At 45.9% G+C, this 19,142-nt stretch overlaps 1 protein-coding gene across 1 annotated transcript in view; it reads right to left on the reverse strand.

Annotated features, from left to right (window-relative positions):
• Window positions 1-19,142, reverse strand: part of ADARB2 (adenosine deaminase RNA specific B2 (inactive)) — a 535,334-nt gene that overhangs the window by 69,462 nt on the left and 446,730 nt on the right. The window contains exon 4 of the mRNA XM_024253699.2: window positions 12,581-12,695. Coding sequence (XP_024109467.2) covers window positions 12,581-12,695 — 115 coding nt within the window. The remainder of the gene's footprint in view (window positions 1-12,580; window positions 12,696-19,142) is intronic.

The raw sequence follows: 19,142 nt of genomic DNA on the forward strand, positions 1-19,142 counted from the left end.
CGGGCTCAAATCTGGCTGGCTAGTTAGAGCACCCATTCTTGGGTAATGACCCAACCACACAGGGAGGCACTGACCTAAGTTGGGGAGGCTGCCCTGAACCCGCTGTCGATTGTAGCTTCACGCTCTCCTCTCCTTCTCTGCCTTCCACTGACCTTGTCATTGACTGGCTCCTCCCTGAGCCACCTGTTGCCAGGATGGCCCCAAAGCTGAGACTGCTTTCCTCCATCGGGAGCTCCTCCTCAGCCCGAGACTCCGCCTCCCTTCCTCTTCAGGGTCAGCACTCAGGGATCAGATGCCCACCCCCTCTCTAACCTGGGAGCCTGCCTCCATGCACACCTCTTCCTGTCATCAGTGTGGTGAAGCTGCTGCAGGGGCTGGGTCCAGAGCGCTGTGCATGAGGGCTTCAAAAGTCCAACAGAGGAGCAGAAGGAGACACAGACACGCTGTGCAGTGAGGGTGTGTGGGAAAGAGAGGTGCAGGGAGAGGAAAGTTTGGTTATAACAGCATAGGGCAGGAAGCCAGGAGACCCTTTGTTTCTTGGGGTGAATTATCCCCAGGTTCCAACGTGGATGTGTCTGGAACAGCATCACAGGTTCCTCCAGTGTTTCCGCAGGGAAGCCCTTTCAATATCACCTAATGCAGATGGACACATCTTGACAATTTAAATATGGGGTCTACTGGGGAACGAGGGAGTGTAAACCATGACCCCAGGTGCACGCATTTGAAAGTCCACACTTCAGAGGGTTACAGCTTCACTCAGTTTCACATTTGTTCACTAATTAGCCCGAATCCTTTAGAATATATCTCCATCCACACAGTGGGGACCCTGTCAACAATGATTAACTCCTGCTCACAGATAATGCACAGTCATTTCCTGAAGCTTCTTTTTTCCTTCTCCCTCCCTTTCCTTGCTCTCTCTTTTTCTCTTTCTCTCTCCCTCCCTCCCTAACTCTTTTTCTTTCTTGCCCTCTTTCTTAAGTGTGCTTAACCAGAGCATGGTTAGGGTAAACATAAGAATATTTTAGCTTGTTAGGAAGAAACTCCATCAACTAATGAGCAAAATAACCAGCTAACATCATAATGACAGGATCAAATTCACACATAACAATACTAACCTTAAATGTAAATGGGCTAAATGCTCCAATTAAAAGGCACAGACTGGCAAATTGGAAAAAGAGTCAAGACCCATCAGTGTGCTATATTCAGGAAACCCATCTCACGTGCAGAGACACACATAGGCTCAAAATAAAGGGATGGAAGAAGGTCTACCAAGCAAATGGAAAACAAAGAAAGGCAGGGGTTGCAATCCTAGTCTCTGATAAAACAGCCTTTAAACCAACAAAGATCAAAAGAGACAAAGAAGGCCATTACATAATGGTAAAGGGATCAATTCAACAAGAAGAACGAACTATTCTAAATATATATGCACCCAATACAGGAGCACCCAGATTCATAAAGCAAGTCTTTAGAGACCTACAAAGAGACTTAGACTCCCACACAATAATAACGGGAGACTTTAACACCCCACTGTCAACATTAGACAGATCAATGAGACAGAAAGTTAACAAGGATATTCAGGAATTGAACTCAGCTCTGCACCAAGCGGACGTAATAGACATCTACAGAACTCTCCACCCCAAATCAACAAAATGTACATTCTTTTCAGCACCACACCACACCTATTCCAAAATTGACCACATAGTTGGAAGTAAAGCACTCCTCAGCAAATGTAAAAGAACAGAAATTATGACAAACTGTCCCTCAGACCACAGTGCAATCAAACTAGAACTGAGGATTAAGAAACTCACTCAAAACCGCTCAATTACATGGAAACTGAACAACCTGCTCCTGAATGACTACTGGGTACATAACGAAATGAAGGCAGAAATAAAGATGTTCTTTGAAACCAACGAGAACAAAGACACAACATACCAGAATCTCTGGGACACATTCAAAGCAGTGTGTAGAGGGAAATTTATAGCACTAAATGCCCACAAGAGAAAGCAGGAAAGATCTAAAATTGACACCCTAACATCACAATTAAAAGAACTAGAGAAGCAAGAGCAAACACATTCAAAAGCTAGCAGAAGGCAAGAAATAACTAAGATCAGAGCAGAACTGAAGGAAATAGAGACACAAAAAACCCTTCAAAAAATCAATGAATCCAGGAGCTGGTTTTTTGAAAAGATCAACAAAATTGATAGACGGGTAGCAAGACTAATAAAGAAGAAGAGAGAAGAATCAAATAGATGCAATAAAAATTGATAAAGGGGATATCACCACCAATCCCACAGAAATACAAACTACCATCAGAGAATACTATAAACACCTCTACGCAAATAAACTAGAAAAATCTAGAAGAAATGGATAAATTCCTCGACACATACACCCTCCCAAGACTAAACAAGGAAGAAGTTGAATCTCTGAATAGACCAATAACAGGCTCTGAAATTGAGACAATAATTAATAGCTAAAGAACCAAAAAAACTCCAGGACCAGAAGGATTCACAGCCGAATTCTACCAGAGGTACAAGGAGGAGCTGGTACCATTCCTTCTGAAACTATTCCAATCAATAGAAAGAGAGGGAATCCTCCCTAACTCATTTTATGAGGCCAGCATCATCCTGATACCAAAGCCTGGCAGAGACACAACAAAAAAAGAGAATTTTAGACCAATATCCTTGATGAACATTGATGCAAAAATCCTCAATAAAATACTGGCAAACCGAATCCAGCAACACATCAAAAAGCTTATCCACCATGATCAAGTGGGCTTCATCCCTGGGACGCAAGGCTGGTTCAACATACGAAAATCAATAAACGTAATCCAGCATATAAACAGAACCAAAGACAAAAAGCACGTGATTATCTCAGTAGATGCAGAAAAGGCCTTTGACAAAATTCAATAACCTTCATGCTAAAAACTCTCAATAAATTAGGTATTGATGGGACGTATCTCAAAATAATAAGAGCTATCTATGACAAACGCACAGCCAATATCATACTGAATGGACAAAAACTGGAAGCATTCCCTTTGAAAACTGGCACAAGACAGGGATGCCCTCTCTCACCACTCCTATTCAACATAGTGTTGGAAGTTCTGGCCAGGGTAATCAGGCAGGAGAAGGAAATAAAGGGTGTTCAATTAGGAAAGAGGAAATCAAATTGTCCCTGTTTGCAGATGACATGATTGTATATTTAGGAAACCCCATCGTCTCAGCCCAAAATCTCCTCAAGCTGATAAGCAACTTCAGCAAAGTCTCAGGATACAAAATCAATGTGCAAAAATCACAAGCATTCTTATACACCAATAACAGACAGAGCCAAATCATGAGTGAACTCCCATTCACAATTGCTTCAAAGAGAATAAAATACCTAGGAATCCAACTTACAAGGGATGTGAAGGACCTCTTCAAGGAGAACTACAAACCACTGCTCAAGGAAATAAAAGAGGATACAAACAAAAGGAAGAACATTCCATGCTCATGGATAGGAAGAATCAATATTGTGAAAATGGCCACACTGCCCAAGGTAATTTATAGATTCAATGCCATCCTCATCAAGCTACCAATGACTTTCTTCACAGAACTGGAAAAAACTACCTTAAAGTTCATATGGAACCAAAAAAGAGCCCGCATCGCCAAGTCAATCCTAAGCCAAAAGAACAAAGCTGGAGGCATCACGCTACCTGACTTCAAACTATACTACAAGGCTACAGTAACCAAAACAGCATGGTACTGGTACCAAAACAGAGATATAGACCAATGGAACAGAACAGAGCCCTCCGAAATAATGCCACATATCTACAACTATCTGATCTTAGACAAATCTGACAAAAATAAGCAATGGGGAAAGGATTCCCTATTTAATAAATGGTGCTGGGAAAACTAGCTGGCCATATGTAGAAAGCTGAAACTGGATCCCTTCCTTACATCTTATACAAAAATTAATTCAAGATGGATTAAAGACTTAAATGTTAGACCTAAAGCCATAAAAACCCTAGAAGAAAACCTAGGCAATACCATTCAGGACATAGGCATGGGCAAGGACTTCATGTCTAAAACACCAAAAGCAATGGCAACAAAAGCCAAAATTGACAAATGGGATGTAATTAAACCAAAGAGCTTCTGCACAGCAAAAGAAACCACCATCAGAGTGAACAGGCAACCTACAGAATGGGAGAAAATTTTTGCAACCCACTCATCTGACAAAGGGCTAATATCCAGAATCTACAATGAACTCAAACAAATTTACAAGAAAAATCAAACAACCCCATCAAAAAGTGGGTGAAGGATATGAACAGACACTTCTCAAAAGAAGACATTTATGCAGCCAAAAGACACATGAAAAAATGCTCATCATCACTGGCCATCAGAGAAATGCAAATCAAAACCACAATGAGATACCATCTCACACCAATTAGAATGGCGATCAATAAAAAGTCAGGAAAGAACAGGTGCTGGGGAGGATGTGGAGAAATAGGAACACTTTTACACTGTTGGTGGGACTGTAAACTAGTTCAACCATTGTGGAAGACAGTGTGGCGATTCCTCAGGGATCTAGAACTAGAAATACCATTTGACCCAGCCATCCCATTACTGGGTATATACCCAAAGGATTATAAATCATGCTGCTATAAAGACACATGCACACGTATGTTTATTGTGGCACTATTCACAATAGCAAAGACTTGGAACCAAGCCAAATGTCCAACAATGATAGACTGGATGAAGAAAATGTGACACATATACACCATGGAATACTATGCAACCATAAAAAATGATGAGTTCATGTCCTTTGTAGGGACATGGATGAAGCTGGAAACCATCATTCTCAGCAAACTATCACAAGGACAAAAAACCAAAAACCGCATGTTCTCACTCAGAAGTGGGAATTGAATAATGACAACACATGGACACGGGAAGGGGAACATCACACACTGGGGCCTGTTGTGGGGTGGGGGGAGGGGGGAGGGATAGCATTAGGAGATAAACCTAATGCTAAATGATGAGTTGATGGGTGCGGCACACCAACATGGCACATGTATACATATGTAGCAGACTTGCACTTGTGCACATGTACACTAAAACAAAGTATAATAATAATAGTAAAGAATATTTTAGCTTGTTGAATAATAGGAGAATGTGGCTTTACACACCCCAAACATTGCCTGGCATGCAGGTAAACACTGGATGCTAGCGTCCTTTATTTTTTCACCAACAAAGTTAGTGTTATGCTTCCATTAAAAAAAGACTTATAGTCAAAGAGACCAGAATAAAATGAGCTTAGTTGTGTTGCCTTGAGATAAAATATAGTGTTGGATTTTCTTTTCTTGGTGAAGCATTTTGGACAATTAGATTGAAGATAGAATTGAATGCTCAGTTATGAGTTAATAATCAGAAAAGTGAAGAAGTGTTTGAACAGCTTTGATTGGAGTACTAGACCTTGAGAGAGTGTAGGAAAAATATTTATTTTCTCCTCCATTTCTCATGTATTTCCATCTACCCATTTCCTTACTTGGGATAAATGAAGGCATTTGGTGAGGATTTAACTCACGGTCAGGGCTGCCAGTCTTCTCCTTAGTTAATTCAGCCTTGAGGGTTTTCATCGGCACCCTGTGAATTATTCCAGGCTAAACTATTTAAATGAGCCATGAGTGGGATTCGGGTGGAACAAATGTCCAGTCATTGATTTTCTTTTCCTCTCCATTTTGAGGAGGGATGTTTAGTAGAAATGTGTCAGCATTCACACTACGCAAGGGTCAGCATTGGTGTAGTGAAATCTGTCCTGCATCTTATAGTTTAAACCTAACAGTTTAAACCAAAGATTTAAAATCAATTGCCCATCAGTGCTCCTTATTGTACTGAGCTGTCGGCCTCCATGAATCTTAATGTGCCTGAACAGACCCACAGAGACACAGCATCAGCCTCACATTTCTCGGTATCCACTTAGCAATCATTAAGATCAATTCCTTGTAATACAGATGATAATTCACCATCTTTCATCACAGCATGAGGTTTCTGTTTAGGGTTTTTTGTCCAGTTCATTTGTTTCAGCTTATCTTCCTCATGCCCAACTGGATGCAAATAAAAAGACCTTGCTTTTAATTTTAAGATCAAAGTGACTGCCAGTCATTCAGGGGAGACAACGGAAGGAAAGGTTTTGAAAAAATTGGGGGAATAAACTCCTTATACTCCGCTTCTCTTAGGTCCTTGTGAAGATGAACTTACACAGATGCTGTTTGTATGATGGAAAGTGAAGTTTTAACTGTATTTAAACTGTCATGGTTTCTAAAGTGCAAATGGGAAAATCATGTTTGATAACTAGCTTTATCTGATACAACACAATAACACAATTCTTTATTCAAGCCGAAAGCGTGGCACGGACAGTACGGACACATTTCTTTACCTTAAGTGCTCATTTTAGGTTCAAAGCCAAACATATGCAGCAAAACATAGTCTACATTTCAAAACTTGGAAAACTTATGCTCCATCATGGAATTAATTGGCACTTTTGTATTTTCCCTAATAAGAGAGGCCGGACCACTTCCCTCAGAAGGGTTTCCTAGTTGTCCTGGGCTGTTTTTACAAAGTTCAACACTACCAGGCTGTTTTCAAGAAATATGCATTTTTCCAGGGCAGTTGTTAAGTCCAAGAAATTTGTGGAATGATAAAGCTGGACCTTAGTTTAAATGGGAAAGAATATTTATAAAAGCCGTATTTTCAGAATATGTTTTGTAGGCTAGACTAGCAAAAGTTTAAACATGAGCCCCTAAAAATGTACTCTAGAAAACTCCTCTTTTCTAGTTATTTACTTAATAAACTCAGAAAAATAATTTTCCATGAAGCAGTAATGCATGGTCACCACCGGGCCTTGATGCCTACTTCCAAAAGGCACCTGGAGCTGGGAAGGATAAAGGACCATCAGCTCTACATTTCAGCTCTGCCCCGCCCTCAGGGCATCAGGAAAGCCACTTGGCCTCTTCATCTTCGTGTCTGCATTTCCTAAAGTACTAATAAGAATTCCTGCCTTCCCCACTTATCAGGGTTATGTCAATCAAACTGATTAGTGTATGTAAAAATGCTGTCAAAATTATAAATCTGCGTATTAAATGCAAGGCATCAACTATCAACAACCCCTTTAAGAATCATTCTCTCATGAAACACAAGAGTTTCTAAATAAAGCGGTACCCTGACAGTTTGGCTAGTAAGTGCTGTAGGGGTTCAAAAGGATGGGGGAGAACATTTGCTTCTCTTTTTCCAGTGAAAGGAGAGGATTCGGGAGGGAACAACGCTGAACTACTGTGTGATGGAGAGAAGGGTTGAGTGGGACCCATGCCCTCCCAGAAGACGCCCTGAGCGGGGGCCCAGGGTCCCCTAGAAGACGGCGTGAGCCAGGTCCACGCTCCCCCGGAAGATGACCTGAGCTGGGCCCGCGCCCTTCCAGAAGAATGCCTGAGCGGGGGCCCAGGCTACCCCGGAAGACGGCCTGAGCCGGGTCCACGCTCCCCCGGAAGACGGCCTGAGAGAGGGGGCCCATGCCCTCCCGGAAGACGGCCTGAGCTGGGTCCACAGCTTCCCGGAAGACGGCCTGAGTCAGGTCCACGTTCCACCGGGAGACGGCCTGAGTCAGGTCCACGTTCCACCGGGAGACGGCCTGAGTCAGGTCCACGCTCCACCGGTAGACAGCTTCAGCACGGGCGAGGCTCCTCCGGAAGACCTGAGCAACGGCCCATGCCCTCCCAGGAGACGACCTGAGCGGGGTCCAGGCTCCCCCGGAAGACACGGTCCACGCCCTCTGAGAAGATGGCGTGTGGGTCGGCGCCGAGAAGGAGTGGAGAGAATGAGAACAAAGCTTCCCAGTGGCAGAGAGAGCAGCTGTCTTCAAGGTCGGGCCTGGGAGGGCCCAGCCTCGGTGCCTGTAGGTCTGGGGGCAACAGGGCATGTGCTCCTGGCATAGGGCTCGCTGGATTATTTTAAATAAATGGCTATGGCCGTTGGCCAAGCGACCTGCTCTCTGGGGAGAATGTCTGAGGGTGGAAGCATTTGTTCAGCATGAAAGATGGAGTCCCACCCTACAGGGAGGGAAGGACCACCTGAGAAGGGTCCAGGGCTGGCTGGGACCCCACCTCATTGGCGCTGTGGTGGGGGGTGCGGGTGGGGCCGTGCCCACGAATCCTAAGGAGACCTGAGCTGATGGAAATGGGCCCTGGGCCACCTTCCCATCCGGGCGGGAGCCTGTGGGAGAAGGACCAGCCGGCCACCACCGCAGAAGACACCAGGCCAGCGCCTACAATAGCAATCTAACGTCTCGTTCACAAGTGTGTGTATTCAGTCGAGAGCCATCAGCAGGACACGGGAGAAAGACCACGTGAAACAGAAAGCCACTGCCCCTGGCCTGGAGGACACGGGCCAGGGCGTCTCCTCAGAGGAGTTGAGCAGAAGTTACAGCTACAGAACAAGAGGCTCCCTTGAAAAAGGAAGAGTGGAGGATAAGGGAAAGAAATAATGAAAATAGGTTGCAGAAATTAGGAGGGAAAGGCAGTTTATGAGCTGTAGGATAAATTTAAGAAATCTCCAAAAACATCGAGTAAAAGAATGAAGAGACTAAAATTTTAAAAGTAAAAGCAGAAAATACAGAGTATTGAAAATTTAACAAAAATGTGTGTAAATGAAGGAATTCATGAAACAAATGACATAAAACTGTACAAATAGCTTAAATATGTCAAGAGAAGTGAATGGCTTACACCTAAACATATTCTTAAGTCCAAGTTAAAAAAAAAAAAGACCTTTTCCCCTCCCGGGTAGGTGTGGGTGCTGGTCGCTGCAGAGAAAATGTGAGGCAGGTCAGAAATATTGGATAAAAGATAATGGAAACATTACTTCAAAATACTGAGGGAAAATAATTGAAAGCTTAGAATTCCCCACCTGGGAATCTATTGAGAGAGATGAGAAGCAATTCAAGGCATTTTGAGATGTGGGAATATTCACAAAGTTGATCTCCCATCGTTTTAGATGATGCTTCTTGAGGAAGCTCTCTGTGAGGGGAGACAAAGTGGGGAAGAAGACAATGATTACAGAGGTGGTGTCCCACTGGAAGAGCAGGACGCGGGGTCTGCAGAGCATGTGCCTCGATAGGCCTGGCCTGGGAGTTCTCCGGGAGAGAGGCAGGTACCCTCTGTGAGATGCTTCCACAGAGGCCTCGTGACTTAGCACGTATGGTAAAGGCACAATCTTCCTCTTTTTTTTCAGTAAGAAAAAAAAGACATTCCAGAAAAAAACACGCACAATATTTCAAAAGCGATATAAGCAAGTCTAGCAACACAAGTGAATCAAACTTAAACACAACACGACTTGGAGCTGGGGTTGGAGGCAGAGCCTCTGTGTGTCCTGACGCCAGGCAGCCAGGCTCCCTTTCCAAGGGAACTGTGCTGGGAGGGTTGAACGTGGTTCTGCTTGGCTCTGTGGTGGGAATATCTACAACACTCTCATCAGATAAATGCTGTTCAGCTGTTACAATCACTCAAAAGATAAAATAGAGAAGCCTTAATTATGGGCATAAGAAAGGATATAAATACCAGTGATGATGGTGTAAAGATGTAACATGTATAACTGAGAGAGGCTGGCTAGTGGGGAAGGGGCTGAGGGCTGCCACCCTCAACGCACAGAACAGGAAGTGAAACCACACCTTCTAAATTTGATGCAATAAGAAATAAAGGTTTATCTATAATTGCGCATTACAAACATAATAATGGAAAATGAAAAGTATCAAATGTTAATAGCATGAGACAATAGATGTTATCTAGAACTGAAAGTCTAGAAATATAGAAGTATATAGTACTTAGAGTCACAAGAAAAAAATTTGAAATGGTTAGAGGTGGCTTCTGAGAGTGAAGGGGAGTGAGGGGTGGAGTGGGAGAATACGGCTTTTCATTCAGAAGTTCTTTAGAATCTTTACCATATGACTGCATTAATTTGATTAAAAAAACTTCTGTTCATAAGTATATATTTCTGTGATTATATTTCTCATAATGGCTAAGAAATGGTCTCTGATTCATAAACAGAACTTTTAGGAGCTAATAAATGTGAGTGAATTGGCATCCCATCCACTGGAGGGGCAAATCAAATTGTGTTTTATTTCAAAATAAGTTTAATTTTAAAACATTGTGACATATACAGCAACTAGAACAAGACATATTACTCTGAGAATTTCTTAGGTATTTGCTTGAATAACTGAACTAGAATTAAGATGAAATGGCACATCAACTTTAAGTAAATGAGTATCTAAAAATGTTTGGTATTAGTAATTTTGCACATTTCTAATTTTTTAAAATCAGTGTTTATCTCTTTACAATAGGAAAGTAAATTTCAGCAAGTTATTCTTCAGTGTTCAGAAGTCACTAATTAGTGAAGCTCTACCTTGTGAAGTCTCATTTTCATATAGTAAGTTTAATTCATATAGATAAATTGCCTACACATAAAGCATTGTATTCACTGGCAACTTAGAAGTATCATTTCCCCACAAGCCTCTAAAACATTACTATTTTCCACATGAAGTTTGAGAGTAGCTTCCAAAACTTGCCAGATTTGTTTCCCAGAAAGATGGAAAGATATTGAGTTCCGGTGCTGAGAAATGCTAAAAACTTACTTTCCAGGTCATACTGACTTATGCCTCTGGGGCTGGAAGTGCATGGCACAATAAGGAAGCCAGGGTGGCTGGTGCCCCTCCCCTCCCCCTTCTGCTCCCTCCCCCTACCCTTCCTCCTTTCCTTTTCATACCAAGACACTAATTTAACCTGAGTTATTCAGAAATCTGTAGCAGAAATCTGTGTAACACTCCACATTTTAAAATTTACCAAAGTTTTGTTTATATGGACCAGCAACTCTGTGTGTATATAATTCTTTTATAGTTCTTTTATATTGGATTTAAATTGTTCTTTATGAAGCATTCCCCACTGGAACATAAGAGCCACAAGGGTCGGCATTTGGTCTCTTGTTCTCTGCTGATTCCCCAGAACTTTGTATGCCAGGCACCGACTAAATAATTTGTAAATAGTGCCATTACCAATAATTAACTAACACTTACATGGTACTTGCCATGGGCTAGGTAACTTTCTAAGCGCTGGAAATACATGAACACATTTAGCCTTCAAAATAACCTGATCAGGTAGGTGTTGCTGTTATCCCGATTTTAAAGGTGAGAGAACAGAGTCCCAGTGAGGCTCAGTGGCTGGTCATGGGTCGCAGAGCTCTGTGCAGGTGGGGCCAGATTCTGTGCTAGGATGATGCTCTTGGCCTGCCAAACTCACTGCTCCCTCGGTGAGAATGCTGTACCCTGAGTGGGGGCTGTGTCTCTTCCTCACAGCCCCGTGGGCCTACAGAGCAGTGCCCAGTGTATGGCGGTGCCCAGCTGATGGCTGCATGCTGGAGGATGAAGGAATGGTCACCTCCAGCAGGGATGAGCTTGGTGGAGGTGAACTCTTAGCCCTCAATTTAGAACATTCCTAATTCCACAAAGAGGCAGGTGTCATCTGTGTCTGAAAGGGGGCCAGGTGCTGGTGGCCAGGGCGGGGCTGGTATATTTATATACTGGATGATGTGTTTATAAAGCAACTTTACCTTTCAAAGAATCTCATATTCTAGATCTCACCCAGTTACATTGTGAGGAAGCAGCTTCATTTTCATTTTACCAGGAGGCCCACATTGGGAAGATTACACAGCCAAGACATGGCGCTGGGTTCCAGTGTTCCCACACCCAGCAAGATTGGAGAGGACCCTGTGGCCCAGCGTGGCTGAGAACCATGCCAGTCATCTGGTCCTTTATTTTTTTAACATAAATATGTTTGTATGTCAGGTCGATGGTCTTTTTCCGCCTTAGATTTTGCCGGCACATGCAGAGCAAGCGTGTGTGTGAAACTTAATCCAAAGGTCAGTGACTATTTCACAGTGATGACTCTCATGTGTGAGAGTGTAATGAGTGTGACGAGAAGGTCATGACACACTCGTGAAAAACTTTGGAAATGGAAATGGTTGAATTCAAATAACCAGCTGGCTTGTTATCAATGGGTTGGTGGCTCATTGTTTCCACAGGGCCGATTGATCAAATTTAGCCCTCATTCATTTTCCCCCATCCTGGCTGACTGGAGAGGCTGCCTCCTTGGTTCTCAGCATGCCCCTCGCGGCTGGGTCACCCTTGTTTCTCAGAGTGGAATTCCCTCCCTGTGAGTTTGAGATGGGGAATCTTGGCAGAAAGGAGAGCATTCCGGGGTGGGTTACACCCCAAAGAGAGGGACTTAGGACTCTCAGGAAACTTGGGTTCTCCAGAAGGGGCTGTCCAGGCCCCCCAGAGATGGGGGATGCCCACGCAGAGCTGGGCCCCGGCAGCCTAATCACAGCACCATGGTCAGGATGGCTTTTCCTGCTAATATGCTGTGGCCACTGATATCTGTGTATGCTATAATATTTTGTCTTTGTCGCAGCTTTTTGTGGAAGAGAGAGCCTTTGGCCTCCAAGATCAGGTAGATGCTAATGCTCCTTTCTTTAGAGATGAAAATGCCCACAGGAAAAGAGGAGGTGGCTACCTTTGGTCATGACGATTCCTGCCAGCGCTTTGTGGCGGGCGTGCGTGGGCGTGAGGTCCATCGTCACCTCGCGGAACTTCTGTGTGACCAGCTGGGATATGGAGTCTGCCAATTCCTGAAAGACACAAGCACAGGCCTCCACGTTGGGCTGAGCAGGTGCCGCGGAGGATGATGGGGCACTGTCCTCCCCGTCCTCACAGCCTCATCCCCGTGTGGCCACAGGTGGGCCTGCTCTCTTCCCTTCCTCACAGCCTTGTCCCCACGTGACCACACATGGCCTCTCTCTGGCTGTGCCCCCAAAACTCAAAATCATATTGAGTGGCTTATGAGTGGTTAACCCCAGCATTACTCTCAGCAGAAACCCTGAGCTCTGCCAGCCTCCCCATGGAAACAGTGTCCACTTCCCCTCCCTGCCTCTCAGAGCAGTGGCTGGAGGAGTCTTTCAGGGATGATGGGCCAGCACAGTCTTCTGAGTATTCCAGAGCCAGTGTCTACACAGCCAGCAGTCTCTCAAGGTGCTCCTCGGGCTAAATGGCTGGCGCTGTGGCTCACTCCACAACCTCTTCTCACCATCCTGCACATGCACACAGATGCACACATTCACATGCAACACACAACACACCTAGGGCACACGTGAACACACGCGTGTGCACACACGCATATGCACACACAGGCACACATGTGCGTATGTGCACACACAGGCACACAGACACATAACACGTGTGCCCTTGCACACCCCTTAACATAATCCGATTAGTGATAAGGTGACTCCTGGTCTGTGGGAAGACAGCACACACAGTAGCATGTGACTCCACATGGTGCAGCCAGAGTGTGGCTCTGTGGCTGCCCTTTCCCCGGCTCCTCTGGGCCCAAGTCTGCAGCACTGCTCTTTCCTTGACATGGGGCCCTAAGCTTTTCATCGGGGGCAGTTTGGCTGGCATAGCCGTTGCAAGCCTTGGAGTAGGGAAGCCTGGTTGGACCCTCAGTTCTGCCACTCAGGAGCCTGGATGAGTCGTTAACACCTTGGAGCCCATTTTCCTAATTTACAAGTGAATCATCTTCATTTCCACCTTATGGTGTTTTTGTAAGGATTAAATGTAATACGGCATCTTAAGTGCTCAGCACAGTGCCCCACACTTGGTAGGAAGTGCTCAGAGATGACGGCTGTGACTATTACTCTTATTATTTTCATCATTATCATCATCTCCCCCAGTCACCACAGGCATTGCCTGAGCCTCTGAGCAGCCAAATCAATTCATTATCTCATCCATGAGGCAGGAAACAGTCCCTTTTCCTGATGGACTGGGCTTCCCCGTTTCTACCAGGCATGTGTTGATGTTGATACTGTGCAGGCATTGGGCCTGGTTTCCACATTTCCACCAGGTGTGTGTGGACGCTGATGCTGTGCAGGCATTGCTGCTGATAAGGACAGCTCTCTGATTAATAATGATAAGAAAGATAGACAGTTTTTAAAAATCCCACTTCTAGGCAATAAAACATGTTTGTGTGAAAACAGCTCTGCCTGCCAGAAGCGAAAAACCTGCCACAAAACAACCTAGCACCTCTCCCTCTTAATTCTTCTGCAGTAAAGGGTGGAGGTGCAGGGCCCAGCGTAGTCTCCTCTGCTTACCCCGGGGTTTCAGGGCCCCAAGCCGCTGTAGCCCGTGGATGATGTCAGCTACTTTTCCCACTGTGTTGTGAATCAATATGGAAGCCCCACATAGCAGATGAAAGGCACCCCGACCTTTCAGGGACTGCTGTGAGCCTGGAGTCTTCCTGGGTGCTCCCAGCCCAGGCTGCTCCCGGCTGTCCTGTCTTTCATGTCTGGAATCAGGTCCAGAGAGGGAAACCTGTGTCCTGGATATCCCGTGTGCTGTGTCCTGGGGCTGCTGGAAAAATACCCTTAACTGGGGGTCTTTAAACAACAGGGATTCATCCTCCCACAGCTCTGGAGGCAGAGATCTGAGACTGAGGTGTCCAGGGGCGGTGCTCCCTCCTGAGGCTCTGGGGAGCCTTCCCGCCTCTGCCAGCTCCAGGACTCCGGGCATCCCTGGGCGGTGGCCGCATCCCTGCAGTCTCCTTTTTTCTGCCTTCTCCTCTGTGTCTGTGTCTGCTCTTCTGCCTCTTGTAGGGACAACTGTCATTGAATTTAGGGCCCACTTGGGCAATCCAGGATGAGGCCATCTCAAAGTCCTTAACTTGAGGATATCTGCAGAGAACTTTTTCTCAGTCACTGTCATGGGGTTGGATGTGTCTTTCTGGGGCCACTGTTCAACCTGCTGCACCCTCGTTTACTCTTTCAATGCATGCTGTCAAGGGAGAGCATGATTCTTAATTTTCTTCTTCTTCTTTGAGACAGGGTCTCTCTCTGCTACCCACGCTGGAGTGCAGTGGCACCATCATGGCTCACTGCAACCTTGAACTTTTGGGCTCAAATGATCCTCCCACCTCAGCCTCCCAAAGTGCTAGGATTACAGGCTCCAGTCACTGGGCCAGGCCCCTGTGATAACCTGGTCTTCCTTGGTGCCCAAATCAAACACAGTTGCCATGAACGACGTCCACAAGGTGGGTGGCAGGCGGGAGCCTTCGTGACGGTCCTTGGTTCTCACCTAGAAGGCTGGCTGCCCACATGTAAAGGTCAGGCCTGGCTGTGAGGTCGTCTGGCCCTGCCTGTGCCCCCCATGGCCTTGCACGCTGAACTCTGAGCTGGGGTGGAGAAGAAGATGCAGGAGGACAGAGGCCCACGGAGTCCTGGAGCCCCGAGAGGCCTCAGCTGTCACCTCAGGCCTTGAGAAATCAGCTTCTGAGCACCATGACAGACGGTGAAGGTGACATCAGCAGCCCCACCACAGGCTTCTGCAGGGCATGTGCTGCTAGCCCCATCCTGCCAGGACCTCCCGCATCTCCCAGGGGAAGCATCCGGGCACAGGGTTGATGGGGCAGCCCTGCCTCTGGGACCGGGTGACGGGTGGGACCTCTGCCAGGCCCAGGGCTCATGGGTGCCAGCAGGTCTGGGAGGTGGGGAGGCTGGTGCTGGGCCTTGACTTGGGGTGCTCATCCTCACCGGCCCCACACAGGGGATGGGGCACTGAAGGGCTCCCCACTGGGCAGAGGGTCTAGAAAGCCTTGTCCGAAGCTGATGTCTGAGATAAACCTTGAAGGAAGAACAGGAGAGCTTCCCTTTCTCAGGTGACAGAACACAGGCTGCTCTCCCGCCGGCCCGCCCCATGGCACATGGGCAGGCGAGGGCAGCACCGATCAGCATTGCTGCACAGGCATCCCGGACTCCAGCCACGGGGACACTTCCCCAGCCCGGGTGGTGGCCGTGGCAGCCTGGGGGCCACATCTGCCCCACAGGGTTCACTGTCGTTCCCAGCTCTGGTGTCCGATTCTGGGTGATTCATGGGTGTTAATGTTGATTCAAGGACAGAACTACATCTTTTGCTTCTAAAACAGCTTTTGTGGTGCCAGGCATCTGATTCCAGCACACGCTGTGCTCCGCAGTTATTCCAAATGTGTGTAGCTGTTTGTTTTTTTTTAGGATGAAGTTTCAAATATCTAAGAAGTGATAGCTTGTCCAGCACAGGAGGCCTCTCTGTGTCACTTTGTGTCTGCTTGAGAGGCTCCAGCACAGGACATCAGGATGGTCTCAGACCACTGAGTCATAACAGTGCGTGCAAAAATAGATTTCACTGTGGAAACCTAGGGAGTGCTCTGTCCCCTTAGAGATGGGAAGACACACAAAGAGTGACAGCAGGGACTCGTTCTGAGCAGGTGCAGTACCAGCCCAGGAAGGTGACAATATTATCCTTTTTAGCTATTGAAGCAACATAACCAGTCACACAGCAGAGGGTGGCAGAGACGGGATGTACCCCAGCCATCTTGACCTTGACCCTTGCACTGAACTGGTGACCAGATTGCTCCGAGGAAAAGCAGGATCTGAACTCAAGGATGGCCGCAGGCTTCGCTGCCTCTGGGTGCAGGCTGGAGCAGCCGCGGCCAGGACAGAACACCGGTGAAGGCGGCCGGCACCCTGAGAAGGTGGCGGCCCTCGGAGGGGGGTCCGTGGTGGAGCCTGGCCACCCGCTTTCCGCACCCTGCAGGCCTCTACCCCTGCCCTAGGCTCCCGCTATGAACCAAGCAGCCTGAGCCCTGGCCGCTCCGTTGTGGGGTCATTTGAGGAACAGCTGGGGTGGAATGAATCACATTTGGTTTGGGCCCTCAGCATTTCCACAGACGAAGGCCTCCTCGACTCACTGGGGAGGGCTTGCATGGCCAGCAGATGCCAGGTGGACAGTGATGCTCAGCCTTCTTCCAGAGTGACAAGGGCCCCTGGCTGGTAGAGACGGCCTTGAACTGACAGAGCAGAATGGAGATATTGCCGGCCGGGCGGTTCCAGCCACCCCAGCTGGAGGAGGTGGATGGCGCAGCTGCCAGCCAGGAGGCCATGGCACCCACATGTGCACATTCAGTCCTGCAGGTTGGCTCCAGGCAGCGGCCACGGTGCCCTCAAGGGCAGGGCACTTCCACAGGTCCACACATTCCTGACTCCACAGCTGGTCTTTTTTTTTTTTTAAATTTAAGTGTTAGGGTACATGTGCACAACATGCAGGTTAGTTACATATGTATACATGTGCCATGTTGGTGTGCTGCACCCATCAACTCATCATTTAACATTAGGTATATCTCCTAATGCTATCCCTCCCCTCTCCCCCCACCCCACAACGGCCATGGTGTGTGATGTTCCCCTTCCTGTGTCCATGTGTTCTCATTGTTCAATTCCCACCTATGAGTGAGGACATGCGGTGTTTGGTCTTTTGTCCTTGTGATAGTTTTGCTGAGAATGATGGTTTCCAGCTTCATCCATGTCCCTACAAAGGACATGAACTCATCATTTTTTATGGCTGCGTAGTATTTCATGGTGTATATGTGTCACATTTTCTTCATCCAGTCTATCATTGTTGGACATTTGGCTTGGTTCCAAGTCTTTGCTATTGTGAATAGTGCCACAATAAACATACGTGTGCATGTGTCTTTATAGCAGCATGATTTATAATCCTTTGGGTACATACCCAGTAATGGGATTGCTGGGTCAAATGGTATTTCTAGTTCTAGATCCCTGAGGAATCGCCACACTGACTTCCACAATGGTTGAACTAGTTTACAGTCCCACCAACAGTGTAAAAGTGTTCCTAATTCTCTACATCCTCTCCAGCACCTGTTGTTTCCTGACGTTTTAATGATCGCCATTCTAACTGGTGTGAGATGGTATCTCATTGTGGTTTTGATTTGCATTTCTCTGATGGCCAGTGATGATGAGCATTTTTTCATGTGTCTTTTGGCTGCATAAATGTCTTCTTTAGAGAAGTGTCTGTTCATATCCTTTGCCCACTTTGTGATGGGGCTGTTTGTTTTTTTCTTGTAGATTTGTTTGAGTTCATTGTAGATTCTGGATATTAGCCCTTTGTCAGATGAGTAGATTGCAAAAATTTTCTCCCATTCTGTAGGTTGCCTGTTCACTCTGATGGTAGTTTCTTTTGCTGTGCAGAAGCTCTTTAGTTTAATTAGATCCCATTTGTCAATTTTGGCTTTTGTTGCCATTGCTTTTGTGTTTTAGACGTGAAGTCCTTGCCCATATGCATCCAATACAGGAGCACCCAGATTCATAAAGCAAGTCCTTAGAGACCTACAAAGAGACTTAGACTCCCACACAATAATAATGGGAGACTTTAACACCCCACTGTCAACATTAGACAGATCAACGAGACAGAAAGTTAACAAGGATATCCAGGAATTGAACTCAGCTCTGCACCAAGCAGACCTAATAGACATCTACAGAACTCTCCACCCCAAATCAACAGAATACACATTCTTCTCAGCACCACACCGCACTTATTCCAAAATTGACCACTTAGTTGGAAATAAAGCACTCCTCAGCAAATGTAAAAGAACAGAAATTACAACAGACTGTCTCTCAGACCACAGTGCAATCAAACTAGAACTCAGGATTAAGAAACTCACTCAAAACCACTCGACTACATGGAAACTGAACAACCTGCTCCTGAATGACTACTGGGTACATAACGAAATGAAGGCAGAAATAAAGATGTTCTTTGAAACCAACGAGAACAAAGACACAACATACCAGAATCTCTGGGACACATTCAAAGCAGTGTGTAGAGGGAAATTTATAGCAGTAAATGCCCACAAGAGAAAGCAGGAAAGATCTAAAATTGACACCCTAACATCACAATTAAAAGAACCAGAGAAGCAAGAGCAAACACATTCAAAAGCTAGCAGAAGGCAAGAAATAACTAAGATCAGAGCAGAACTGAAGGAAATAAAGACATAAAAAACCCTTCAAAAAATCAATGAATCCAGGAGCTGGTTTTTTTGAAAAGATCAACAAAATTGATAGATGGCTAGCAAGACTAATAAAGAAGAGAGAAGAATCAGATAGACGCAATAAAACATGATAAAGGGGATATCACCACCAATCCCACAGAAATACAAACTACCATCAGAGAATACTATAAACACCTCTACGCAAATAAACTAGAAA

This window comes from Pongo abelii, chromosome 8 (genome assembly GCF_028885655.2).
Source record: "Pongo abelii isolate AG06213 chromosome 8, NHGRI_mPonAbe1-v2.0_pri, whole genome shotgun sequence".
Lineage (NCBI taxonomy): Eukaryota > Metazoa > Chordata > Mammalia > Primates > Hominidae > Pongo > Pongo abelii.